This window comes from Aplidium turbinatum, chromosome 10, assembly GCF_918807975.1.
Source record: "Aplidium turbinatum chromosome 10, kaAplTurb1.1, whole genome shotgun sequence".
Lineage (NCBI taxonomy): Eukaryota > Metazoa > Chordata > Ascidiacea > Aplousobranchia > Polyclinidae > Aplidium > Aplidium turbinatum.
In genome coordinates this window covers 6,276,572-6,303,663 of record NC_137481.1, presented here as the reverse complement: position 1 = coordinate 6,303,663, position 27,092 = coordinate 6,276,572, and the positions used below count along the sequence as shown (strand labels likewise).

The following is a 27,092-nucleotide window of genomic DNA, read 5'->3' as shown; positions in this document are numbered from 1 at the left end:
ACCATCTTTTTCGCTTGCTTGTGACAACTTCTCTCTTATTTCATTTTGGGTGAGTGTTTGATTCAGGATAGGATGGGCACCTACTACGGCCTACTAGACTAGAACACCGTCGAATATGTTGCTATTTGGAAAATTTTCGGCCTCCAGTTCCAAATAGCTTTTGCGGTTTTTCGCGCCCATCAGTTAAATCCGGCCCTGCATGCAGTGGTGTAGTTGAAATTCATTGCAAGACCTTTCGCCAATAGCCATTTTTACCAGCAAATTTAAACTTGGCGAAAAACAAAAGAAACTAAAACCTAACTTTGCACATCAGATGAACAGTTAAGCCAACATAGAATGTACAAAAAATTCTTCATATTCTTCAGTCTCTCTCTCCATTCTCGCTGGCATCCAACCTGCTGAGCTTCGTCTTGAAGAAGTTACTCTGTCTCTCGGTCGACGTGCACTGGAGCCAGTGCCGAATCATTTTCTCCACAAGATCTCTGCTCTCCCAAACGAGCACCCCCGTCGGTTGAAATCAAGACATCTCTGCGGCTACTTGGGTGGACCATAAACGGAATTCTGAATGGAAGTCAAGTAGGCTACCACCAGACTCCATTTGTTCATCTTCGACGCCGACACACTCCTCATTGGCCTATGACACTGCAAAGACAGGCATGGGTGCGCCTCAACCGTCTTCTTATGGGGGTCGGGATTTTCCGCTCAACCATGCATCAACGGAGAATGGCCTCCTCCCCATCATGTGAATGTGGTGCCGAGGAACAGACCGCATCGTCAATGACTGTAGCCTACCATCTTCAAGCCCAAGCCACCTAACGGAGTGGAAGGTCTGCGCGTCATGGATGATGAAACCAAAGACTAGCTGCTCTCTAGCCTTCCAGTGTAGTTCGGAAACATCGTGAATCTGGGGTGGTAAAAGGATAGACCCTCGGCCCTATTAAAAATAGTCTTCCACATCATTATGAAAATTATAAATCTGTTAGTTCAAAATGGGGGAACGTGAAGTGTGGAAGCAATTGACAGCCAACCTACGGCTCGAAGACGTCAAATAGCGATGACAAAGTCGAATCATGTAGACACGACTAACAATCGATCTTAATTGTGGCAATATACTGTAAATCTGTTTGTTTTAGTTTACAGTGGCCCTGACGAAGCGATTATTTCAGCATCTTGTCGAAATACGGGGGCGCGATTTCCACCAGATTCAATCCTGTTGAGCTCATTCTTATAATATGACCCACAGCGATGTATAGGCCTACTGTATAACAGGCCTTGCCAACATGCAAACTGGAGGCCAATGTAATTTTAACTCCGAAGCTAAATTTACTTCTATATCCCTTTGATATGTATCTAAATTACCACAGTGTGATCACTGAATCTCAAATCACTGAAAAACTGTGTTGCCAGATGATTTTTGTATTTCCAGCACAAGTGCCAAACTCAAACCCATTACCAGGTATTTGTATGGTAACAATAGCAGAAAAGTAGCTCAAAATATTCAGACACTTTATCTGTTAACTACTACTCAAACTATCAACTTGTACTAGCGATGTTAGATACTAACTGATCGGCCTCCAGTCAAATTTGAAGCTGCACGTTGACATGGCCTGTTATTAAAAGGTCGCCATGGATCTAACCATTTGTGCTGGTTGATTGCAATATTTAGAAGGCCTGTTTCAAAAATAAACCCTATCAAGATAGCATTTTACTGTTGTCTGACTCCACACGAAAATGGTATCTCTCTAGGCACAAACGTGGTGGAAAGACAAACACACCTTTTTTATTTAGACACAAAACACATCCAACTGGCAAATTTAAGCTATTGTTAAATGCCTTCTAACAAACAAAGTAAAACCTAATTCGTTACAAGTTTTTTAAAACACCAAACTTTAAGAAGCATGATCAGCCAAAGACACACAACTTTTCTGCAAGTGCATAAAATTCCAAAATTTTCAGCAATTTTGTGTTTATAATTTGCAAAGCTTGCAAGGAAACAAATGCTTCTCTGATTGCAATATAGAACACGCACACTCGTCTTATATTTTTCATGGTTACGATAAGTGTGTAAATTGGGCTAGTTTCTTTCAACAATGGCAAGTTGACTGACAGATTGCAAGATCTACCACAGACTGCGAAAAACCAGGTAGGCTACTTGAAGACGAGATCAGTCTTAACACGATTTTATGACATGATTTAAGTTTACTCTTCCGAATCTTAAAGTGGTCGGTTCTTGCACACCTACAAGAATTCAAAAATACGTTTCGACTTAATATAACTTTTCAATTAAAGCAATGTATTCCGTGGAATATACTGACAAATTCGCAAGAGCGTCATTGGTTCACTGGCGCTACACAAAATGATGCTTTAACTCTTATTTTCAGCAATAAATTTTCAACAACATCAAAGTACACAGATTTGGAAAATCGGGTGTTTTCATGCAAAACGTTTTACAGTATTAGTATCAGCTGAAAGGGAAAAATACAACAACTGGATTAAACCGATAATTTAATCCAAAAATCTCCTAATGTCATCATAAGGCAGTTGAAAGCACGATCTTTTTACGAATATATATTATAGTCATGACTCATGAACTACACGATGCATTGTTCACGTTTTACAATTGAGTACATTTATCCTAATTTTAACCATGAACAAAGTTTATACTTTATGAGACTATCAAAGGTAAAAGAAAAGCAATGGTCTATGGCAACATTTCACTCGAATGCATAAGCTGTCATTGCTGTAACTAACTGATCAGATATTTGGAAAAAATGTCGACGACCCTTAAGCCTAAAATTTGTCTAAGTACTCTGAAGGTTGAAGACCAGTTTTCAAAATGATAAATATTTAATATTTTCAAAATAAAAACAATACTGAGGGAAGGTCTGCCCTATGTGGTGGTAGAGTCAAAAAGTCACATGAGCATATTGGCTCATTTTGTAATGTTAGGACGGGAAATGAGCACATTTGCTCGCATCATATCACTAGGCAGACTTGAGACGCGATGCATGACACTGCCATAGGTATGTCGATCAAGCAACGGATTGACCAATGAGATGCCTTGATAAGAAGGCGTAGCCGAGGACCGCCTACCTCGCACTGAACTATGAGGGCCAACAGGCAAAAGTTCAGGGATAACTAAAGATGAAATGTTAATGGGATCTGAAGGCAAAATCGAGTCTGCAAAACGCTGCAAGGATGAACTTTCATGAACTTTGTAAAGTTTTTTAGGCTGTTGATTTCTTTCGAAACTTTTCTTCAACTTTACATATTTCTTTGCTGCCAGCTCGTGACCCAAATCTCCAGCCTTTTTCAAAATTTCCATAGCCAATTCCTCATTTCTCTCGATTTCTGAAAAGACATAAAGATTCAATGTACAATGAAACTGGCTAATGGTTCTACTCGGTGTCCAAACATCATCCCAAATCAAAAATGCGACAGTTGAAAAGCTAAAGACAGAGTGGTAAAAATCGCTTTCCAGGTTTTTTGCACGTTCAATACAACAAAAAACAATCATGCCAGCAGGTCCAACATAAGTCTAAAGTTTTTATTCCTAAAAAGATGCTGTGATATAGTATTTGAAAGTAAGCTTTTCAAATAACCGAAGCCAGTCACAGTGTGTTATAGCGATATGGTGCTAAACTATACAATAAGTAAGCATAATTTGTTTTTCGGTAGTCGATTGCACCCAGAATTGACAGCGATAGACACCGGTGTTTCGCCCATTTGGTTGGGCTCATCAGTATCGCACCATTGTGTAATATACAATGCCCTTGCAGAAAATGAAGTTCAAAAGCAAACTTAATCCTTACCAATCGCATAAAAACAACGTTTATAAACGGTAACAGAAATACCTTCCTCATTAACTTAACGGGATTAGCTGTCAGTGATTCTTTTCACTAAAAACCACACGTAGATGTTATTTGACGCTGGATAAACGTGCAAAAAATCAGCTGAATTACTATTAATCCAATTATCGACAACATGGGAATGTGAACACAGGTGTAGCTGACGGTGCAAGGCGTATTGAGATAAATGCAAAGCTGGTTAATAAACAAATGTATTTGCAGAGCAGCACATGAATGACTAGAGTTCATTTTCATTGCAAATTTTTGTTCCACAAAATACGTGACAGATAACCTCTCGACAATGATGAATATTTAATTTAAATATTCAGTAGCCACAACGCTACAAACAAACAAAAAAGATCTACACATTAAACGAAATTTCCTCAAGGTATATGGTGTGATGTGAAACTAATCTTAGCACTCCCTGCAATACAGAAAACAAAGTTCCACTGACATTGCGTTATAAAGTCAACCTTTATATTATGTACATTATATAAAATGCCATGTCGTTGCCTGGTGTAAACTGCTTAAGACTGAAAGAATGGCTTCATTGTATTGGATTACGATTTATACGATTATATTGTATCCCCAGGGACCTCAACTTTAACAACTGCCCCTCCACAATTCAAACAGCATGCTGATTGAATAATGCATGTCACTGAGGCAAGAATGCACAAACTAGGTATGCAAAATGTGAAACTAATTTGCTGCGACAGTCATAGATCGCATGACGAGAGTTTGAAAGCATTTGTAAAGCAAGAGATTAATTTCTTTCAAGATAAAAGAGTAATAGTATAATGGAATGTTAAGTGAAAGCTGATGCATGAGGAACGCCAGTCACATTAACAGCAAACGTATTGTGAAATCGCTTGGATAGATCGATGAAAGTGTTGATTAGTTGAAAGAGGCAGCACCTATTTTAACGTATACTTGAACTTAAGAAAAATCTGATTACGATAAGTCGAATACCTGCTTGTGGTCACAAGATGAATTTGTGTTTCACAGTTGTTTTTTTTTACCGCGATACAGAGTCAATAAGAAAGTGATGAGGACAAGTTAATGTTGATATTAACGAATAGGTATTGCTGAAATTAGTCACGACTTTTAAGCTGCATTTTTAAATGACTTAGCGCTGTATGTCAACGTTGTTTTGAAGATAAACCACAAAAAATAGTACAACAAAACATTAAAACAACATATTCCAGTTACAACTTTCGAAGCACAACATAACCTGAAATTATAATACATAATTGCAGATTAATTAATCCGTTACACTAACGATTAGTTTCTCTATATTTTTGTCGCTGTATTACCGCAAGTTGCGAAATTCGAGATTATCGAGAAACTACCAACAAACATAATGGTACGAGACATCCGTCACATGTATGAGCGCAAAGCGTTTAAAGGAGAAAGAACTCGTTGTAAGACGACAATTTAGACAGAAGTTTGCATTTTTTGAAAAGAAAGTTTGAGGGAAACATTGTTTCAGTTGCCTAAGGTGAAGCGAATGAGATACGATCAATTTACCAAAAACCACGTTCCGTCAAACAGATCAAGCCGAACTGTCTGAAAGCAAATGCGCAATCTTTAGCCGATGTTGCAGAAGACTTGGCGACTCAGATAGCAGTCAGCAGACGTTAAAACGATGAAACAAGAAGACGGATTTTTCTGGTGTCTGTGTCAAAGACATTGTTGAGCCCACAGCTTACACAGAGTTGAGAATTATGTGTTGATTTACACCTATTGGTTGTCAGAACAATAAAGCTTCAGGTTTTCAATGCAAAGCGATAAGGCAAGTTCCAGATAACAAAACCTATCATTTTTACATTAGATTTAACGTCGGCAGATGTTGAATTAACGTAAAAACTGACGGATTTTGCTGTCTGGGTTGTGTGAAAAGTTTAAGATCGTTGCAAGTAACGAACCATGCAAATCGTTACGTAAACATACTCGACAAGGTCGGGATAAAAGTCAGCAAGTGTTTGACAACTTGAAAAATGTAGCATTGAGTTAACCTGGAAAAGATGGTACTTCTCCAAAACCAAACACAATACTAGAGAAGTATTATTTACAATAAATTTTCTTTTGAAAAGCATACGTAGAAGCTTCATTGAAACAGGTGCAAATGTTGATAGGGGTTGTTGAGCGTGAAGGACTAATTCACAGTGGATAGCATACAACATGTTATGGTAGAATGATACAGTATGTCATTGGCCAGCGTCGAAACAACGTCTCTACTGCCAAACGTATTCGAACTTTTATCAGACAATGAAGACGACAAATCCACCTGTATTAGCACAAAATCTATCATAGACAGCAAAATCCGTCGCTTGTAAATTGATTTAACGTCTGCAGACATTGATCCAATGTAAAAATGACGGATTTTCATGTCAGGGAAGAAATCCAACAGTTTTTCGCATTCAACAAATTTGTAGGACAAATCCGAGATATAAGCTGGGTTAGTCAATCGTGGAAAACGATTGTGTCATAGCAAGAAGCAGGTTGAAATAAAGAGAAGGTTAAAAACTAAACATAATAAAAATAAATATTTCTCCCTGCAAAGTACTTTGACGTTACTTTTTCTTGTGAGATTAACAATTGTTTATGCTAGTAATTCCAATAGAAAGAATTAAAAGTGCAAAAGAAGATGAGTTTTACCAAGTATAATATCTTTGGCAAAACTAGATGAACGTGTCAGTGAACGTGCAGGTATGAAACAAATGTAAGGTGAAAACCTTTCCAGCTATGACGATGTAAAAAAAATTAGCCAGTGGAGAGAAACGTGAAATGTTTACTAATGACATACCGATTAATAATTAATACATTAAAGCATCCTCACACAATGCAAAGGAAAGTAACACCCAAGAAAAAAGTGGAATTAGTTTTAAACCAAAGTTTTGAATACTCAGAATTGAGAGCATAAAGAATAGGTAGAAGTGCAATTTTTTCAAACATAAGCGTGCTAACGCTAGAGATATTTTATAATAACTTTCGGTCAGCGAAAAACTCGTCTTAGCTACATCACATCACAGTTTATTGCGAGATCGAAAGCAGTAGAAACCAGCCGAGTAACAAACTAAACGGTTGGCTAATTGTTCAATAAACTGAACAAACTGAACTGAAAACAACCGACTAAAGATTTTTGGGACCATGTGAAAAGGGAACTGTACACCTGAGGTTTGTTGTGACGTTGGCCACCGAACAAATGACGTTATTTTGGCAATTTTACGCCTGTCAATTTTTTGTCTACTTTTCGATGATTCAATAAATTGTCAGCGCAGTCACTGAGAAGCGCAGCGAAAAGTCGACTGTGAGCAATCCGTGTTCAGATCAAAGGGTCAAATTTCAAGCATTAGCAAGATTAAAGAAGTGATACGATTTCCTGACAATGACATTCAGCCAGACATCGCTCACCAGAATAACAGAGGAAACTGGAAAGATAGAAAAGTCAAGCTCATTGTGACGTGACTTACAAAATGTGCAAGGAATAGTAAAAAATTTCTACCAAGAACTTGTGTCGTAGTACTTATGCTCATGCACGATGGCTGAAGATTTAGGAAGAGATGGCTACGTGCCCACATTCAAGCATGCCATGAAATGTCGCCCAGATACAGCTGGGTGCCTTTGATGTCATCGCTAACTTTATTCTGTGGAAGACCAATTGAATGACCAGGAGAATATCAGTGAAAAACGGATAATGTCGAGAGGCTGGGTTATTGAGCCATCCCCATAACAGCAGCAAGAAAATGCGTCTTCGACTTACGTATCGTCTTCATAGATATGCGTTGCTCTCGGCACTTAACATTTAACAAGCAAGCAGTGTCAGCGTAGCCATGTAGAGGCGCAGCCGAGTACATTGTTGCTTTCGATCCATTTCTTTGCTGAGTGACAAGTAAGAATGAGATCCAGTACCAGTAATGTCTTTGGTATGATTTGATCTTATCCAACCCCTGCGCACCACAGGCAGACACTCTAGCCAATAAGTCACCGAGCCGGTGATACCACCAAAATGGGGTATTCAAATCGTTGAAAATTGATTTAATATTTCTCTGCTGTATTAAATCGTAGGCATTATGCAGTTATGTACCTACTTATAGGGTTCTGGAGTGTGTCAAAAATTCTAAAAGCAGCTTTCACTTCTATGTTGTCTTAAATCTTGTAGGCTTAACCAATAACGGCAGATTTTGTTTCTCGGCAGCCGATTGTAGCAAGAATTGACAGCGATAGACATTAGACACCGTGTTTCGCCCATGAGACTGGGCTCTTTTTTTTTCAGTCAGTATGCTTTTTTTCAGTCACCACTAAGTGTTAAACTGTTTTATTTGCATCAACAGCGCACGGGTACAAATAATTGACACGGCGAGAGAGCACAAACAAACATAGCCAGGTCGAAGACTTTCAGAAATTGCCACAAGGGTATTCGACCGTCGCTTTTATCAGTCAGTTTAACTCTTATTTTTGTGGAAAGAAAAGAGGCAACAAAACCAGCAAGCCAGGGGGAGGACATTGTGAAGAAAGGAGCGCTCTTCCCGGCTATCACATGTAGTTGATTGGATGGTCTAAACTCTAAATGGCTAGTGTGGACTGTGGAAGCTACACCGTTACAATTAGCGAATCGCAACTGCTCGCTGTATCAGTGAGTGCTGAGCCTTGTGCTGATAGCCGAGAAGAACGCTCCTTTCATCACAACGGCAGATTTTCATGCAATATATTTTGGTTTTCAGAAAAAGAAAACTTGTTTGACAGTTTAAACGTCATTACGACTACAATTGACAGTTGTTTGCAACACAATAACCAAATAAGTATCAATAATGGATGTTACTGAACCAGGAAAAAGAACACTGTTTATGACACAAAATGTTTTATATGGTGTTATTGCTGGTAAGTTACATAAAAATTTACTTTAAAGTTTAATCTTGGCTGGAAAATGTCAAGTATGGTAGCCTTGAAAAACGCTACTCTAAGGAGTTCCGATACTCGGCTAAACTACAGCTATCCGGAGATATCTTTTAGCTATTTAGCCTCGTATTTTCTTTGCATTATGCCACTACAGGTAAAATGCTTTGTGTTTTCAGTATCAAATCCAGATATAATCGCACAAATCCATACGATTTCACATTAATGAAATTCCTCATGTGAGTCTCTATACCAAATTTATAGATTCACAACACTGGAAGAATCCATGAGTAAGGATGAATGTACCAACAACAAATCATCCACCAATTGAGTAAACCTGACGATTATTTTTTCTTTATGTATCAACCGTAATCAGTTGATTAGAGTCACCGATTACTGATCCACTGATAAACAAATAAATTCTTGATTAATTAATCATACGATTAGCTTAATCAATCGCTAACAAGATCTGCCGTTTATGCATCCAAATCCACATGTTTATAACCTTTATAAAATTTGCTGTCATGGACAATCCGGGATCTAAGAAAGTGAACCAGCTCAGAAAGTGAAAAAAGAAGAAAGTTTTGACAACAAAACGATCACTTCAAAAGCTCTTCATACAATATCTTCAAAATGTTGCAAATTTTTGATGATCTCAAAAATGCCCACAATGCGTTCAAGATGGTGGGCTCAAGCTTTGCTAAACCATTGTCAAATATTGCATCTGTTCCAGGGATTGGAATTTTGGCTAATATTTTTGTCATTGTCGTTCTTGTAATTTGGGAGAAGTCTCGACCAAACCGAACTGTCGCCAACCTGTTCATCATCAACTTAGCTATCGCTGACCTCCTCTTTCTTGTATATCTTCCACTCAGCATGCCAGCTTTAATTGACAACGGATGGATATATGGAAGTTTTATGTGCAAACTTACTGAAGGTGATATGCCGCGTACTGCGTGCCTTTTGTCGCCAAACTTTTGTTTCATTGTATAGCGTATATCTACAGTAAGATCAAAATATCGACAAACGCAGTGACTGTACATAAGTACTTCGCACATTTTATTTTGTAAATATGTGTAACGTTTGGTGTAGTATTCCTACTGTAACGTTACACGTTGTGTTTAGAAAAATACTTTAACTCAGAGAATTGTAATTTAGGCTTCTAAAAGATAATCTTCCAAATAGCAGGTCTCTGATAAGAGATGAAGTAATAAGCTCTTCCGCAAAACACAATAATTGTTGTTTCGATTTATAAAACCAACTCTTTTTTTTGCAGTTATAAAGTACTTCAACTTCAGAGCATCCATATGCTTTTTAACAACAATGACAATCGACCGGTACTTGGCTATCGTTCATTCCCTCAAGTCACGAGGTTATAGAACGAGAAGAAACGCAACCAAACTGTGCGTGTTGCTGTGGTTGATCGTCATTGCAATTTCAATGCCACTGATGATTTACACTGATGAGTACGATATCGGGGGAACCAAGAGATGCGAGGTCCATTTTCCAGGTTACAAAGCCACATATCTATCACGCGATGAGTTGTATGAAGAGTTCAATATAACTTTGGACGACTCCGATGAATACACGATTTACGGAACTGAATCAGATGAAATAGACTTCACATTCAACAATTTTAGTTCAGAGGAAAACAGTGGATCAGAGCCTGAGTACTTAGGCATTGAAGGTAGCGGCATGGTTTTGGAAATAGTGTGATCTGCGTCAATGAATAGTTCTACAAGAAAACAATCATCTTGGAGTAACATATAAGATACACACGATCGTGTTAATAAAATTTTCAATCTAAAAATAACGGCTTTGAGCAGAGAACTCCAAGAGATGTATTGACCAGGATAAGATTTTTTCCTTTAATTTCAAAACTAACTAATGTAAATTATTTCGAGTAAAATGTTGCTTATAGCTCGAAGCTGCAGGTTTTCGTCTGACTCTCTTCAGGAGCTATCGTCAGAATAAAATAAACCGAAATGTGGAAAAGTATTTATAATAGAAGAAAAACGAAATATAAATTTGGCTAATCAGAAGAATTCAAATTAACGAAGGAGGAAGGTTAATTTAAATTTTTCTGATAAGCCAAATTTATATTTCGTTATTCTTCTACTATTAATACTTGACCACATTTTGATTTATTTTATTCTAGCTCCTGAAAAGAGTCAAACGAAAAACTGCAGCTTCAAGCTATGAGCAACCTTCTATTCAGAATTTTCAAGTTTTGTACCATCAATCAAGGTTTTAAGTAAATAATATTGCAAAAGTATTACAGAAGGAACTTTTTACAGGTGATGATACAAACACATGCACAGATCGTGCCCACACGAATTCGACTTCACACACTGTATGGGTTTTCGCCAACTTCGTGATTTTCTTTCTTCTTCCTATGCTGGCCGTTATCTTCTGCTACGGAAGTATAATCACAGCAACCGTCACAAGAAAAATATCAAGCACAACGTCCGGAGGTACAAACAAAAGCCAGCTATAACCTCTTCTTTGTGAAATGCAAACCTAGCGCAGATGAATATGTGATTTTGTATCATGATTTTTAGGCGTTCAAAATCGTGTCGCTGTAATGGTGGGATTCTTAGTGAGCGTCTTCATCATTTGCTGGTTGCCGTTTCAAGTCTTTGAGTTAGCCATCTTGCCACCAGGGCTACAGGTAATTCCCACACAGCAAGACGTATGAAAACAGTCACTTAGAATATTTACTGGATAGCTTCAAAACAATCTATTTAAAAAAATGAAAACCTATCATGATGATTATGTGCATGATGTTCTCACACAAAAGCAATGAAATTCAAGAATATGTGGTTTGACTCTTCAGCTTCAAAACTCAAATGATTGCTTGGTCTTGAAGACAATATTCGAAATGCTGGCCTGGTCTAACAGTGCAATCAACCCAATTCTTTATTCGATATCGAGCAAACAATTCAGGAATAAAGCCATTGCCGCTTGGACATTCATCAGGCATGGAAAAACCAGGTACTTACCCAACAGATGTCTGTTTACCTTTATGAATTGTAAAGATTAAAACGGCTTTAAGCTAGTTTAAGCCGGTTAGAACTGAAATCAAATGATGGACAGTTATAAATAGTTCCAAGTAACAGTTCCGTTCAATGATGACAATTTTTGCATTGTTTTCTCGACAATTGAGTTTACTCTACAAAATGGATTATAAGTTGCCTATGCATTTATGTTAAAATCGCTAGTTCACCGTGTGTAAACAAAGCTAAGCAAACTTTCTGCCGTTAAGATATAAACTTAGTGTGTGCATTTAATGTTTTTAGAGCACTGGCCTTCCAGAGTAGTCAGCGTACATTGCAAACCCGGCTGCACACAACTACGGGTTCATCCATCAAAGGAATGATGGTGGCAACGCCTAAAGACAAGCCCACAACACCAAACTTATCAGGACGAAACAGCCCTGTCCACGTGTAACCACAAGTAACATAACTTGCCAGCTGTGAAAGATTTAAATTCTTGACAATCGAGTACCAACCATATTTCAACACGGTCAAGCGCAATATCCATGGACAATTGGACAGACAATCAACTGATGAGCTACACAAGCGCACGGTGTCAGCAACCATATATATTATACTGAACGAAGAAAAATGGAAAAAAAATGTATGTGGCCTGTAAAGACCTCCAAATCGAGTGTACTCAATATCCCTTGTTAAAGAAATTATGCACCAGAAAGGCATGTGTGCAAATACTAAGCGTCATGCAAGGCTTCCATGACGTGATTTAACTGCCATTATGTGATAGTTAATTTTTCACTATTATATTTTAGTTGAAAGGGGTTGTAAATTACTTAAAAAAAAACAAAAGATTTGTTTTTATCGCTTGCCTGTTTTCTGTGATCTTACAAAAGAAAGCATCCGATCTTATGTACATTTGCCGCAACCGCAAGTGACGAGAGCGGTGATACGCCAATAATTATGTTGTTTCTACGTAAATTCAATGCATGCTGATTTGGAGTGGACTGATCAGTGCAAGCAGAACCCAGCTTGCAAAATCCATCGTTTTTACGTCAGCACTCTGCAGACGTTGAATCAATGAAAAAATGACTGATTGTGCTTGCTGAGGAAGTGTTCACACTTATAACCATCTAGTGACCTCTATTGCAGTGCAGTCAAAAAATGAAATGAATTCAAAAAATGAAAGGCAAAAATGACTAATTCAGAGACATACGAGCCAATTTGAACAAAGTTGCCCATCATTACCTCGTCCAACTTTCCGTAACTTGACATTTTTACATTTGTTGTTGAAAATACAAAACTACAATTGTACGGGCAGCTTAAAGTCACAATATCAGAACAGGGGGCAAAGTGGAGATTGAAAGTTTGTAGTAAAACAGTGCTACCAGTTATCCACCAATGTCAGCAGAGTTTTTAAATGGCAAAGTTTTATCACGACCAGTGAAAGAATTTACAACTTCAAACGGTACCGGTAGTGAGTCACCGCAGAACAACTAGAATGTATTTTTCAGACCTTCATAGATATTAGAAATATAGTGAAGCGATTTACAAATCAAACATCATCACTGCATGAGTAAATTTCAGTAAAAAAGGTTTAAAACATTCTTAAAAGTTGTAAAAGAAACCCATCAAGCTTAAGTATGGTGAAAATAAAACTTCAAATTTGTTTGCTTATTCGTATTCACTCACAAATCAAAATATGTTAAAACTTCATTTATTCACCTGGACCCCCATGAAGTAGCATCATCGCCATCTTGTAATTTGCTTCCTTGTGGTCATGGCTGGCGGCAGTCGCATAGAGATCGAAAGCTTTTCCGTTATCAACCTCCAAACCACCTAATCCATGTTCATAGCACTCGGCTAGGTGATAAGTAGACAAGGGATCCTGCACAAAACAGGCCGGGTTAAACAAACAGTGCATTTAAATGGATAAAATTAATAAGAAAAGTTGATACTTTGAACTCGAATTAATATTACCGTATATCATTATTTTATTAACATAATACAACCGGCTGTTCAAACTTAGAAGTTTGCTTTCGATGCAAAATTCCTTATCTTTTTGTCCTTTCGAAATGATTTGCTACTTGTTCGGGTTAACGAGTAATCACTAATCAGTTCACATAATCTTTCATCTCAAATAAAAAAAAATTAGAAGAATTTCGTTTAGACCAAAACGAAATTATTTCTAAAAGCCGTAAACGTAAAAAAACAATTTTTGTCGAAGAATGGACAACAAAATTACACTTCTGGTAGGTTCCTGCATCAATGAGTCGCGAGTGCCACAATCACTCTCTTAACAATTTTTTGTTTGTATAAATATTATGTGTAATAGATGTTGCTGGTTTATCAAAAGTCCCAATGTCACGGCTTGGAGGGGGCCACGGACTACCTGGCATCGCCACTTCTAGAGGAGATGAAATCTTTGGCATGTTTTTAAAAAGATTTGAAGTTTGAACTGCTAGGCTTGTGTGGCCTAGCACTTGTTAAACAAACATTCAATTTTGTAACGACAAAAAAAGCGAGCCTCAGAAAGTTGCATGAACAAAATACACGCAAGTGTAAGATTAAATGAATTATGTAAATAACTTTCCATAAACTTTGTATGCATCCATTGGTGGCAAACAACAAAGAACAGAAAACGTTTTCCACACAAATAAACAAACTCCATTTAATCCATACCTCAGCTACATCGAAGTAACGCAACAAGACTTGGTTGAAACGCGCTTAAAATTAACGTCAGTAAGCACACTGCATACGTCATTGCAGTATGTTGAAAGCCTCACATTATGTTACGTTTGCAGTGACGTATGAGTGACTTAGTAGTTCCTCTTACCTCGTTGTCTGCGGCTAGTTTAAACATTTTCACTGCCTTTTTCATGTTTTGGTGAATTCCATCTCTCGCATAATAAGAACCGACTAAGGCCTGAGCCTAAAAATAACCAAAAACATTGTACATTTTGGTCAAAACAAGCATTATTCAACCATTAAAACGCAATCACGAATTGAAGCAGACTTTGCTTTGTCAACCCAAGCGTGTTGATACACAGTATTTTTCAGATCTATAGTGTAACACAATCTATTCCTTTGTAATGTTGCAACCAGCAAAACCTTGCGTCGCTAAGTGGTTTTATGTGCTTGTAATCATTACCTAATTTCCGTTCCCCATACAACTGAGGTTGGCCGATTTCATGTGGCACAAAGGAATGAACTTTCTACCAAAGCTCTATTTCCCACACAATGCCGTATGCTCTGGCACATTTATTCTTTGTAGCATTCGATAGAGTGGTAATTACAAAGATTCAAAACAATTCGGAGTAACAACGCTTTGAACATTTATAAAAGTAGGGCATGCAAAAGAAAAAGATACGATTCTTCTTAACGAACAATAGACATTATTTGACCGATGCAGACTAACCTCTACTAAGCCGGATTCTGCGGACTTTTCAAGAAGGAACAGCGCATGTTGAATCTTCACCACATTTTCTTTATCTTCCAAAAAGAGCAGAGCAAGGTTGTACTGGGCGGTTCTGTGTCCTTGACGTGCGGCTCGTTTGTATTGCTTCTTTGCCTGAAAATATCGACCGTCAATGCAATGGATGCAGAGTCGAAAAGAAGTTGTCTAGCGGGCACTAAACAAACTGGAATACAATGACCAGATTGCCCAACTTTGAAAAATTTATTTCAGTTTGTCTGGTGTATGAAAGATGTAAACGCAGTACATATGAAGTTAGACCTCGCTAATCCAGCCTACCTTGTATCGTGAAATAATGTTCATTTAGCAGTGTTGATGTAACAACCACAAGAGCAGAGCGACCTGGCTTACAACAAACAAAACATTTGATAATATAATAACACCTTTAGTTTTATTGAAAACTGAATTGCAGTCGACTGAAAGTTTTCAACAATTACTTTGATAAGATCCTTTTTCGTTCCCCTTCCGTGATGGTAGCAAAGAGCTAAATTAAATTGAGCCCGACTGGACCCAACTGCACTGCCAAGCTCAAAGTATTGGAAGGCATCTCTGTAATGTCCCGCCTTGTAGCTGTGGACTCCTGAAAAGAAGATCACATCATATGTTTATTGTGTATTTTTGATAATGCAAAAACAATTCCTTCTGCATAGTAAGTTTGTTTGAAGCATACCAGTTGCCAGTATGTATAATAACAATGTTGATTATCTGACTCGCTGTTTCATGTAACAATCCTTCATATGTATTGTCCACTATCAAGCAACAAAAAGTTACCAAAATTGTGACTATCTTCAACGAAATGAAAAAGTGCTGTAAAATCGTTTTACACAATATGACAAACAAATTAAATGCGACTACGCATGTCGGATTTGCATCTAGAGAACACAAGTTACTTTACATCCCTTCAACGTGGCCAGACGTTGTTTTTGCTGAACAGCACACCGTACCTTGTTTATTGTAGGTCATGCCTGCACATTCTTGGGCTGAAGAGAGAAACTTCTCTAAATCTTCTTCCGATAAAACGTCACTCGTTTTGCCAAGTTCCTTTTCACATATTCCTGCGCCGGGAACCTTGTCATGATTCTAATAAGCAAAAAAGTAAGTAAATGAACTGTGATAGTCCAGACAGCAAAATCCGTCATTTTTACATTGATTCAACGTCCGCAGACGTTGAATATAGATATGCCTTAAATTAACCGATAGAGTATATATATGTAGTCTACCTCATTTTCAACAGGCAGTTCAGCATAAGACCGGGAAGAAGCATGAGCCGTGATACCACCATTTAAACCGCATAATTTCACAATCACGAGCGGTTTCGCTGAGTCAACTTCACTGCTTTCACTAGCGGCATGTGCAACTGAACTGTATAAAATAAACAATAAAATACACATAATTGCATGACAAACCAAAACATAAAAACAACATTAAAAGATATGAACAGTTGAATATTTAACACAAAATAAAACATTTGTAAAAGAAAATCCACTTTTTTAGTTCTTACAACTGATGTTATTGTTAAAACCAAAAATGAAACAAGCAAAAAGATCGACGTGACTTTTGATATTCTCTACTCCATTGTAATGTTTATGTAAAACGCATAATTACCATGGAAGAGAAACTTTTGGAACTTTAGAGAGAACACTTCGGACAGTGGTGTTGTTCGGAAAAGTGACATCCAGTTTAGCTTGATTCCACTTTTCGTACCATTTCAGACTATATTCTTTTTGCATGGAGTCATCTTTGTTTGATTTATAGCTCACAAAGTTTCCAAAAAAACGTGCTAATGGTCCCAGCAACAAAGCTGAAGCAGCACTCTAAAAAAGCAGTTAAAGACCAGCTGTCAACATTGTTCGTGTAGATTAGACACAGGACGAGTGATTGTATTTCAACAAACATCCCACTACAATCAACCAAAAAGCATAACCCTATAAATCTGGTAAACTTGTGAGGCAAATATAGATGTTTGGATGGTAACTGTTTCTGACCAAACATGAATAGGAAAGAAGGGTTGACAACAACAAATTTCTATGATTCTTGATTATGCTCTAAATTATAGAAGCACATAACATGACTTGCAAAAGTAGTCCGCCTCATTAGCTCAGTGGTTATGCGCTTGAGCAATGCATTTCAGAACTGCTCTTCATTCCGCAGCACCTAGTGGATGGAATAATTCCCTGACAACAACACTTTAACACAAGTGGGTAATCTACCCTCTCAATCTGTGACCAGACATGCGTCAGGATTAAGCTCTCAAAGAAGCTTTCCCAGTCCGAGGATGAAGATCAAATCAATCAACAACAATAAAAATATTAGCTTACCAGCACAACATGGTCCCACAAACGAAAATATATATTCTGTTCATCATTGTTGTAGTGCCATCGATATTTATTTCCAGATTCTGTCCAATTAACAACACTGCCACTATTTTTGACAGGAACTAAAATCAACCTAGAAACAAAAAAAAATTGATTAGTGTTGGCAAATGACAATACTGTTGAAAGAACAGGTGAAGCATGAGGCAGAGAAGTCGTAATGAACAAAGAAGATGCGATGGTAAGAATCGGAATGGCCCGTTTTGGTGAGTCCGATCCCTTAACAGGGGATTTTTTCAATTTTTTTTTTAAAATTATCGGGTACCGTAGCCTAATTATCATTGCCGTTTTAGGGTTAGGGGTTAAGGTTAGGGGTTGGAGGTTAGGAACTCACCGAATCGGACTCACCGAATAGTAGCAAACCCAGAAAGAATGAGATGGAGAATCCGAGTGAAGGCAATCACTGCATAAAAAGACTTGGCCACCTCCACTAGTGGGGACAAAATCAAATTTGGATGATGATGACGTCATGCATGGTACATAAATAGTATACAGTGTGCAAGTTTAAAAATTCATTTTTCTTTAAACTTTCTTACAGTAGAACATTAAAAGTCATATTATACATATATAGTACAAACCGGTCTTCATGTGCTGACTTTGATGTATGCTTTGAAAGGAATTTGTTAATTTCACTTTCCGGAGTAGAGCTTGGCAGCTCCTCATCATTACATTGTGATGACGACTGAGATGGAGAAGTGGGAGGACGAGCACGAAAACCTTTAATTGTTGTAAATGCTTTATGTTTTGCACATGCAAATGCTTTATTTGCTTATTGTTAATTTCAGAATATCTCCCTGCATTGACCAATCCATTAAACTCAACATGTCTAATGTTCAGGATATTTGTCACTTGTTGAAACTTTTTAACAAGATGCCAATACAGTATATATATTGTTAAAGTATGTTAAAGCATGCAACGTATGTTAAAGTACATAGTAGAAAAGTAACTTGCTATATGTTTTTAAGCACTAAAAGGTGGTGTTTAATTAAAAATTTTTTGTTGTTGATAACATGTAACATTTTTTTTCAACACAGTTGTACACAAACTTCCCTTTCAAATGTTTCTCACATATATACAATTTATATCAATCTTGCTGGTTAAGATCGAAAAATTTTTTTGATCTTACAATTTATATCAAATATAGTTATTACTATCTGAAGCCTATACAATTTATACATATTTTCTTAGCTTCATATATGTTATAAATATTTGGTGAAAAAGAAACATTTGCTGTTTTCCAACAATACAAGTTGGCAGACGGAGTCAAAACTCAGTTTTGTTGATAAAAGAAAAGGTAGAACAATAGAACATTGAACATAAAATATATGATATCTTATAGGCCTATACAACACCTAGGGATATCTAAAGAAGGAGATACGAAGGCTTTTAATACGTCTGACAGTAGAAAGGCGTCTGTTTATCGTAAATAATCTCTGTTTACCGTAAAATAACAATTGGCACTGATGTCCAATCAGTTCAGTTTTTATTTTTGTTTTGTTGGCAAAAAATAAAAAACAAAAATATACAAAAACAAAAATAATTCGCACAACAAGGATGGCAGCGAAAGACCAAAAGGTCACCAGAAGTCAGCTGCCACCCAAACATTTAAATAAAAGATCCAAAATTAAGAACATTAACACATATAGCACAATACCAGCACTATACATAATACATTAACAGTGGAGTAACACAGGGCAACATAAAAAAAAACTGTGCAGAGAAATAAGCAGATGATATGTTTCAGGAGTGATCATAGTACAAATTCTTTAATAAACATTTATATTTAAAAGCATTAAAAGACTTTTCTTGTATTTCTTTTGGTATTTGATTCCATAGTTTCACTCCATTAAAACATAGCATCTTCTTACCAGAGTTTGACGTTGCAAATATAAATCATTCTTTTGGTTCTGACGGGTTTTATGATGGTGAATTTCGTTTAGAAAAATAAAGCAGCCAGCAAAGGCCCGGGGAAGCATTTTGTGCACATATTTGTACATAAATTTTGCAGTCTCTAATTTAATAATATCGTCAATTCTGAGCACATTAAATTGGTGATAAATAGGGGTGTTCAATTTCGATTTTCGATTACGGTGATATTTGAAATTCGTTTTTCGTATCGGACATATTCGAAATTATAGCCACCCTTTCGGCTGAACGCGGTTGAAAGTAACGCAAGTGGTGCAAAATCTGTCTTGTTGCATTTTGCAAGCGAAAAAAGACTTCGATGCATGCACATGCACAAAAGACTTCGATCACGTGACTATCACACGCTCTCGCGGGTCCAACGGCCAGTCATGCACCAGGGATGCCAGGTTGGCATTTTTAATGCCAAATTTCTTTCAAGAATAAAGATAGCTAGGTTGTGCAATAGCAGAAAGTGTAGGCTGAGCTTTGTCGCAGTTTTATCCATTTTTTACCGAATCCATAGGCGCCTAAGCCATGGGGGCAGGGCCGTAGCCAGGCCGCAGAGCAAGGGGTAGCCAGACCGCAGAGTAAGGGGGGGCAACTTTTTTTAGAAGGGGGCCGAAAAAATTTAAATGGGCAAAATCATTATCATTGTAGCTGTTGCCCGAGAATATTGAAATTTTGCCAAGAGGGGGGGGCGAAATTTTTTCAGGGGGGGGCAGCCCCCCTTAACCTCTGGCTGGCTACGGGCCTGCGCATATTTCTGTGTGGGGGCAAATTTTTATGCTGTATTGATACATAAAACAATAGATAAACTAGCGATCAGCAGCAGGAAAAAGCTGGCCTGACCGTCACGAAGCTGAGATCCCGACTGACGAGTGACCATGTCGATCAGCTTGTGTTCATAAACACCAACTTGGGCCTGGAGCTGTAGACGTTATTTTGTGTTCTTTTTTCGCAAATTTTCATGGCCTTTTTTCGCATTTTCTAGCAAATTTTCGTTTCTTTCAATAAAATCACATTTTGCAGTTTGGTGAATAGTTGTGATATTCGAAATCGAAATTCGGAAATCAAAAATAAATTGAATTTTGAATATTGAAATAATCGAAATTGAACACCCCTACTGATAAAGAACAGTTGTATTTGTTGACCTCGGCAATATAACTTGCATTGCTTGCGTTCAATAAATCTTGTTATGATAACTTGCATTGCGCTATGCTATTAGCATCAGGCCTGGATACTTACAACATGCTCATGGTTACTTGTTAATTCAACTACCGGTACGGTACCCGTATAGTTGCTTTACATCTAGCCTACTGCAACGGCTTTGTTAAAAAAAAACAGCTTACCGGTACTGGCAACTTTTTAACTGTCTTTATAAACAAGTATTCTTTAAATGTGCTCTATGTAGCGTTTTTTAGCTTTCTTTGAAAGCTGACTGTACCAGGTGCGCTACAAAACTTTCTGTAATTTTGAAAAGAACCTCATATTTCACGCGCTACAAACTACCGCCCTGCTAGTGTCATAAGAACAAGGCAATCGCTGTGAGCCTTCGCATCCCCTTCTTTAGATATCCCTGACAACACCAACTATAAAAAATGGGCCGGTCCCACGAATTACCCATAAGTACCCATAAGCACCATAAGTACCCATAAGCCCCATAAGTCGCGTCGAATTACCCATAAGTACCCATAAGTCGCGTCGAATTACCCATACGCCCCATAAGTCGCGTCGAATTACCCATAAGCCCCATAAGTCGCGTCGAATTACCCATAAGCCCCGTAAGTCGCGTCGAATTACCCATAAGCCCCATAAGTCGCGTCGAATTACCCATAGGCACCATAAGTAGCATTGAATTACCTAGAAGTAACGTCGAATTACCCATAAGCCTGTATAGTGTAGAGTGTAGTCTATAGCCGTCTAGAAGCCTAGTAGTCGGTTGCATAGCCGAGTGGTGAGGAGCACTGGCTGGGCGTTCCAAAATATAGTTCGACACCGCTCAAGAGCAGGACACTTGAAGGCATGCCTAAAGGTGGACACAAAGATTGGCTTCGTTGCCTTCCCGTCCGCTTATGTGTAATCTGCAGTTTGCTGCAGCAGATGGAGTGTTTTGTCCGATAAAACACCTTAACATTGGACAATTTTCCCTATGAACCAGGTGACTGCAGCATGGCAATCGTTCTCGCACTCAGCCAAAGACTTAATTCTTGCTTTAAACTTGATAATTAAAGAAAAAAAAGAATAATGGCAAGGGTGGGAATCAAACCCGTGTCACCAAATTCAATAGCCTTTGCCTTAACCACTCAGCCACGCAAGAGCTCGTGAAATCTTCGCTTAATTTGTTTATATCGGTAATGTTTCGAGAACGCTCACAATATTATCAGTTTAGTTTGTTTTTATTTCTGACCATCACAACGAAAAAACAATACACGACAAACTTAGCACAGATCTATAAAAGGTAGAAGCGACAAAACGCGGACGTTATAACGTGCACAATACCAAAGCCTGCAGATTACATATACGCTGACATGAGGCGTAAGTAATTCCACGTTGCTTATGGGTAATTCGACGCGACTTATGGGGCATTTGGGTAATTCGACGCGACTTACGGGGCTTATGGGTAATTCGACGCGACTTATGGGGCTTATGGGTAATTCGACTCGCGTCGAATTACCCATAAGTCGCGTCGAATTACCCATAAGCAACGTGGAATTACTTACGCCTTCATGTCAGCGTATATGCAATCTGCAAGTCGCTGTTGCGACTTGCGATCGTGTCACTTAAACTGATTGTCCTGCTTTGGTATCATGCACGTTATAACGTCCGCGTTTTGTCGCTTCTACCTTTTATAGACCTCTGCTAAGTTTGTCGTATATTGTTTTTTCGTTGTGATGGTCAGAAATAAAAACAAACTAAACTGATAATATTGTGAACGTTCTCGAAACATTACCCATATAAACCAAATTAAGCGAAGATTTCACGAGCTCTTGCGTGGCTGAGTGGTTAAGGCAAAGGCTATTGAATTTGGTGACACGGGTTTGATTCCCCCCCTTGCCAATATTCTTTTTTTCTTTAATTATCAAGTTCAAAGCAAGAATTAAGTCTCTAGCTGAGTGCGAGAACGATTGCTATGCTGCAGTCACCTGGTTCATAGGTCTATAAAAGGTAGAAGCGACAAAACGCGGACGTTATAACGTGCATGATACCAAAGCAGGACAATCAGTTTAAGACAAACAAACAAACAAGTGACACGATCGCAAGTCGCAACAGCGACTTGCAGATTACATATACGCTGACATGAAAGCGTAAGTAATTCTACGTTGCTTATGGGTAATTCGACGCGACTTATGGGTAATTCGACGCGAGTCGAATTACCCAAATGCCCCATAAGTAGGGTTGCCAGATATTTTTCATCAAAATAATGAACATTTTGAAAGCGCGTGACCGCATCCTCAATGTTCTCAAAGCAGTGGCGTAGCCAGGAATTGTGAAAGCGGGAGGGGTTGACGGCCGGCGGGCGAGGCCCGACGGCGTCTTCGCCAAAGGCGACACCCAGTGGCGGGGGGTCTGGGGGGCCTCTCCCAGAAAATTTTGAAAAATGACTTTGAATTTGGTGCATTCTGAGAGCATTTTCAACCAAAATGTGGGTATAAATATTCCTGTAAAATGGTGCTGTCTGGTGGCATAGCAAAAGGATAAGATCATTATTTCTTGGGCATTTTTCGATAATAGAGCTATGTCTCTATGTTTTCTTGTTGCTAATTCCCAGCTGAGATATTTAAGTGTTTGGTATTGGCAAAACTCGCTCTTTTAATGCAGTTTCGGTTAAAATTAGGCAAACTTTGTTTTGAGGCATAGAGACTGAAAGCATCATTCTCAATATGTCACACGCGTGACAAAGGGGGGGGGGGTAGTAACCCCCAAAACACTCCCCCTTGGCTACGCCACTGCGCTCATCTGTCCATATGTTACCCATAACACTGAAAATTCTCTCAACATTGGCATTATATACAGGGATAGACATTGTATACTGGACAAATTTTAACAATTTAGGTACAGTTTCTTTCTGAAAGAAGTTAGTCCACTTTTCCAGCGATGATCTTAATTCTTAACTTATTAGCCACATCACACATGATTGAGTAGCTGGCCTACACACTCTATAAACAAACAGTTAAATGGCCAAACTTCTAGGCTGTTAGTTGCTCAGGCTAGTGGCTTTCAGTTTGTCAGCTACCTTGGCTGTACAGTGTACACTCCACTGTTGGACTTCGTGCTGGCCAAGCCTGGCTTTGGCGAAATTACACTGGGGTAGCATATTAGGGGTTTTTCCTCAAAGCACCAGACTCATGTGCTTTTACTTTCTAAGCAGCAGAAGTGTATAGTCACTGGTTAATCCATGGCTATTGGCTAAAATATATTGACAGAATTGTAGACAAAAATTAATTGTCAAAATAGTGAACATGTTCACTATCACTATTAGCAAAATAGTTTACAGTGAACATTTTCTTAAAATAGTGATTTGTTCACTAAAATAGTGAACATCTGGCAACCCTACCCATAAGTCGCGTCGAATTACCCATAAGCAACGTGGAATTACTTACGCCTCATGTCAGCGTATATGTCATCTGCAGGCTTTGGTATTGTGCACGTTATAACGTCCGCGTTTTGTCGCTTCTACCTTTTATAGATCTGTGCTAAGTTTGTCGTGTATTGTTTTTTCGTTGTGATGGTCAGAAATAAAAACAAACTAAACTGATAATATTGTGAGCGTTCTCGAAACATTACCAATATAAACAAATTAAGCGAAGATTTCATGAGCTCTTGCGTGGCTGAGTGGTTAAGGCAAAGGTTATTGAATTTGGTGACACGGGTTTGATTCCCACCCTTGCCATTATTCTTTTTTTTCTTTATTATCAAGTTCAAAGCAAGAATTAAGTCTCTAGCTGAGTGCGAGAACGATTGCTATGCTGCAGTCCCCTGGTTCATAGGGAAAATTGTCCAATGTTAAGGTGTTTTATCGGACAAAACACTCCATCTGCTGCAGCAAACTGCAGATTACACATAAGCGGACGGGAAGGCAACGAAGCCAATCTTCGTGTCCACCTTTAGGCATGCCTTCAAGTGTCCTGCTCTTGAGCGGTGTCGAACTATATTTTGGAACGTCCAGCCAGTGCTCCTCACCACTCGGCTATGCAGCCGACTACTAGGCTTCTAGACGGCTATAGACTACACTCTACACTATACAGGCTTATGGGTAATTCGACGTTACTTCTATGTAATTCAATGCTACTTATGGTGCCTATGGGTAATTCGACGCGACTTATGGGGCTTATGGGTAATTCGACGCGACTTACGGGGCTTATGGGTAATTCGACGCGACTTATGGGGCTTATGGGTAATTCGACGCGACTTATGGGGCTTATGGGTAATTCGACGCTACTTATGGGGCTTATGGGTAATTCGACGCGACTTATGGGGCTTATGGGTAATTCGACGCGACTTATGGGTAATTCGACGCGACTTATGGTGCTTATGGGTACTTATGGGTACTTATGGGGCTTATGGGTAATTCGTGGGACCCAAATGGGCTACTTACTTACCTCTGGTTATAGAATTCCAAATGCGGCTCATTTTGATAGTTTTGGATCATTAAAGAATCTTATGCATGGTTTAATTGACGTCATACACTCATCAACTGCTTTCAGATGCTCATAGACTAACATTGACAATATTATGTTGTGCAATAGGCCTACTATTCAAGAATAGCACAGCAGCAATTGCCTAATTCAACATTTTGACTTTCAAGAGCAATTCAACGAATGAGCCTGAAATTACAAGGAATATCATTAAGCAACTCATTATGAGTAGAAGATAGGTTGTATCTAAGTCTATAGAAGATTATAACAAAATTTTTAGCAATGAAGGTTACTGCTGGTGATTTCTAGCAAGTGCAATAAGTTGAAGTTTTCTTAAAAACAAACTTAGTTACAGAACTGCTTGCACTTTCCATTCATCAGATAAAATTGCCTGGATTGTAAATCGGCTGGTGCAGTGGTGCTACTAAACAACCTTAACTTTTCAGCATTCTATCAATCTGTTTTGTTTTTTTCTTCTCAAAATATCAGATACGTTGGGATAGCCTATTACATAATGAATTGAGTGAGGTAGGAAGCGAAAGACCTTATGAGGTCACCAAGTCAGCTTCTACCCCGTATTCAACCAAAGTAATTTCTACTTTGTAGTTGTATTGATTGACTATGCAAATATTAGCTAGTTCTCTTTTGCACTGTAACAATGTGTTTGTGCGAGTTACGCACTGCGAGAAATCGGGTAGATTATTATTAATAGCCAAAGCCACCTGATGAAATTTTTTTCTGCGGGGCAATCCCCGGTGGTGTATGCTGAATTTTTAACCAAAAGCGCTGGATATGTCTAGGGATGATCAACAATTCCTAGATACTGTATGGCTGAAACTTGAAGGAAAATCAACATGAATCAAATCTTTTCGATTTTGACCCCTGTTGATACTATGTTTGTTGCTTCGAACTTCAGATCTTATATTCTCTGTTTTATTTTACTTTTACTTATTCTTTATTTTATAACTGGTTAGGCTACCCCAACTTTTTTGGAGATCTACTGCTGGTCGTGACCAGCGTAGCAGTTCTATATCATTTCAGTCTTGAGTACACTTTAACTTTTGCACTTTGTCGTTGTTACTATTTTTATCATCATCATTATCATGTTTTTATTTTTGATTGCAACAACATGCCAGGGGTCTGAAAAAAGGTAGAAGCGACAAAACGCGGACGTATTGAAAGCGTGCTCGAAAGAGAAATAATTTACTAAAAACAAGGGCACAGTCGCAACACCTTAACAAAAAAAAATTGAAGTATGAAATAAAAAAAAATCACAGGCGCAAACATGTGAAAAACGACAAAGTAAACAAACAAATTTGGCACCAACAAATTGGTGCTATAAGCCTATAAAAAAATGCAATGTAACGTGTAATGGCAAGTATTCTTTTTGTTGTTGTGATTAGAAATAAAAAAAAGTCTGAACGGAACTATTACCCCTTGTCAGTTTCATAAAAAAAAATTCGCTTGTGGATTCGTCAAAAAAAATGTATCCATAGTTTTCATTCAAGTTGAAGCAAAGTTTATGAAAAAATAAACTGGAGAGAGAGAGAGAGAGAGAGAGAGAGAGAGAAACCTTTTATTTCGTCTGTTGCGACAATAGTACGGTACAATTATAAACAATACGAATAAAATAGTACCATAGCTATCTAAATACCACAACAGACAGGAAGCAGCGAAAGACTACGTATATCAGTCATCGAGTCAGCTGCTTCCCAGTTCTTAATGTGACAAATGTCAAGCATCGGCAAATTACGTTGAAACAAGATAGGCTGATGTTCAGTAATATTAAAGAATGAAAAAAAAAATCATGTGCTGCTGTGCTGAGAGGAAACAACAAAATAAATGTAGCCTACTCTTGCACAACGATTATGTGGAAAGAGATTATTGGAGTCAAATAGCTGAATTAGATGAATAGAATTTTCGTCAGACAGTCTTAATATTAATTAAAATACAAACACTCATTAGATCTT

General features: G+C 38.1%; 4 protein-coding genes across 4 annotated transcripts in view; 2 read left to right on the top strand and 2 right to left on the bottom strand.

The window, feature by feature from the left end:
- LOC145778864 (WD repeat-containing protein 37-like) overlaps positions 1 to 27,092 on the bottom strand; it is a 103,614-nt gene that overhangs the window by 32,283 nt on the left and 44,239 nt on the right. The window lies entirely within an intron of this gene.
- LOC145778863 (60S ribosomal export protein NMD3-like) overlaps positions 1 to 27,092 on the top strand; it is a 145,613-nt gene that overhangs the window by 89,972 nt on the left and 28,549 nt on the right. The gene's annotated exons all lie outside the window — the stretch shown is intronic.
- Positions 1,759 to 25,297, bottom strand: LOC145778443 (uncharacterized). The gene is made up of 11 exons (XM_082589921.1): positions 25,087 to 25,297; positions 18,160 to 18,298; positions 17,528 to 17,657; positions 16,815 to 17,023; positions 16,430 to 16,571; positions 16,154 to 16,289; positions 15,647 to 15,789; positions 15,153 to 15,305; positions 14,571 to 14,666; positions 13,460 to 13,622; positions 1,759 to 3,351 (listed from the first exon to the last, which is right to left on the bottom strand). Exons 1-11 carry the CDS (start codon positions 25,115 to 25,117, stop codon positions 2,933 to 2,935), a joined length of 1,761 nt encoding a protein of 586 aa, XP_082446047.1. The 5' UTR covers positions 25,118 to 25,297; the 3' UTR covers positions 1,759 to 2,932.
- Positions 8,585 to 13,035, top strand: LOC145778577 (somatostatin receptor type 2-like). The gene is made up of 7 exons (XM_082590093.1): positions 8,585 to 8,729; positions 9,478 to 9,681; positions 10,021 to 10,431; positions 11,042 to 11,218; positions 11,306 to 11,415; positions 11,581 to 11,738; positions 12,044 to 13,035. The coding sequence occupies exons 1-7, from the start codon at positions 8,660 to 8,662 to the stop codon at positions 12,192 to 12,194; spliced, it is 1,281 nt and encodes a 426-aa protein (XP_082446219.1). The 5' UTR covers positions 8,585 to 8,659; the 3' UTR covers positions 12,195 to 13,035.

Excerpts from the sequence above, each read along its gene's own strand:
- LOC145778577 (XM_082590093.1), top strand. The coding sequence starts at position 8,660 with ATGGATGTTACTGAACCAGGAAAAAGAACACTGTTTATGACACAAAAT. Across the intron at positions 8,730-9,477 it reads TTTATATGGTGTTATTGCTG|GGATTGGAATTTTGGCTAAT; the intron begins GTAAGTTACATA and ends CATCTGTTCCAG. Across the intron at positions 11,416-11,580 it reads TCTTGCCACCAGGGCTACAG|CTTCAAAACTCAAATGATTG; the intron begins GTAATTCCCACA and ends TTGACTCTTCAG.
- LOC145778443 (XM_082589921.1), bottom strand. The coding sequence starts at position 25,117 with ATGAGCCGCATTTGGAATTCTATAACCAGAG. Across the intron at positions 15,306-15,646 it reads CGAAAAAGGATCTTATCAAA|GCAAAGAAGCAATACAAACG; the intron begins GTAATTGTTGAA and ends CGATATTTTCAG. Across the intron at positions 14,667-15,152 it reads CAGAATCCGGCTTAGTAGAG|GCTCAGGCCTTAGTCGGTTC; the intron begins GTTAGTCTGCAT and ends GGTTATTTTTAG.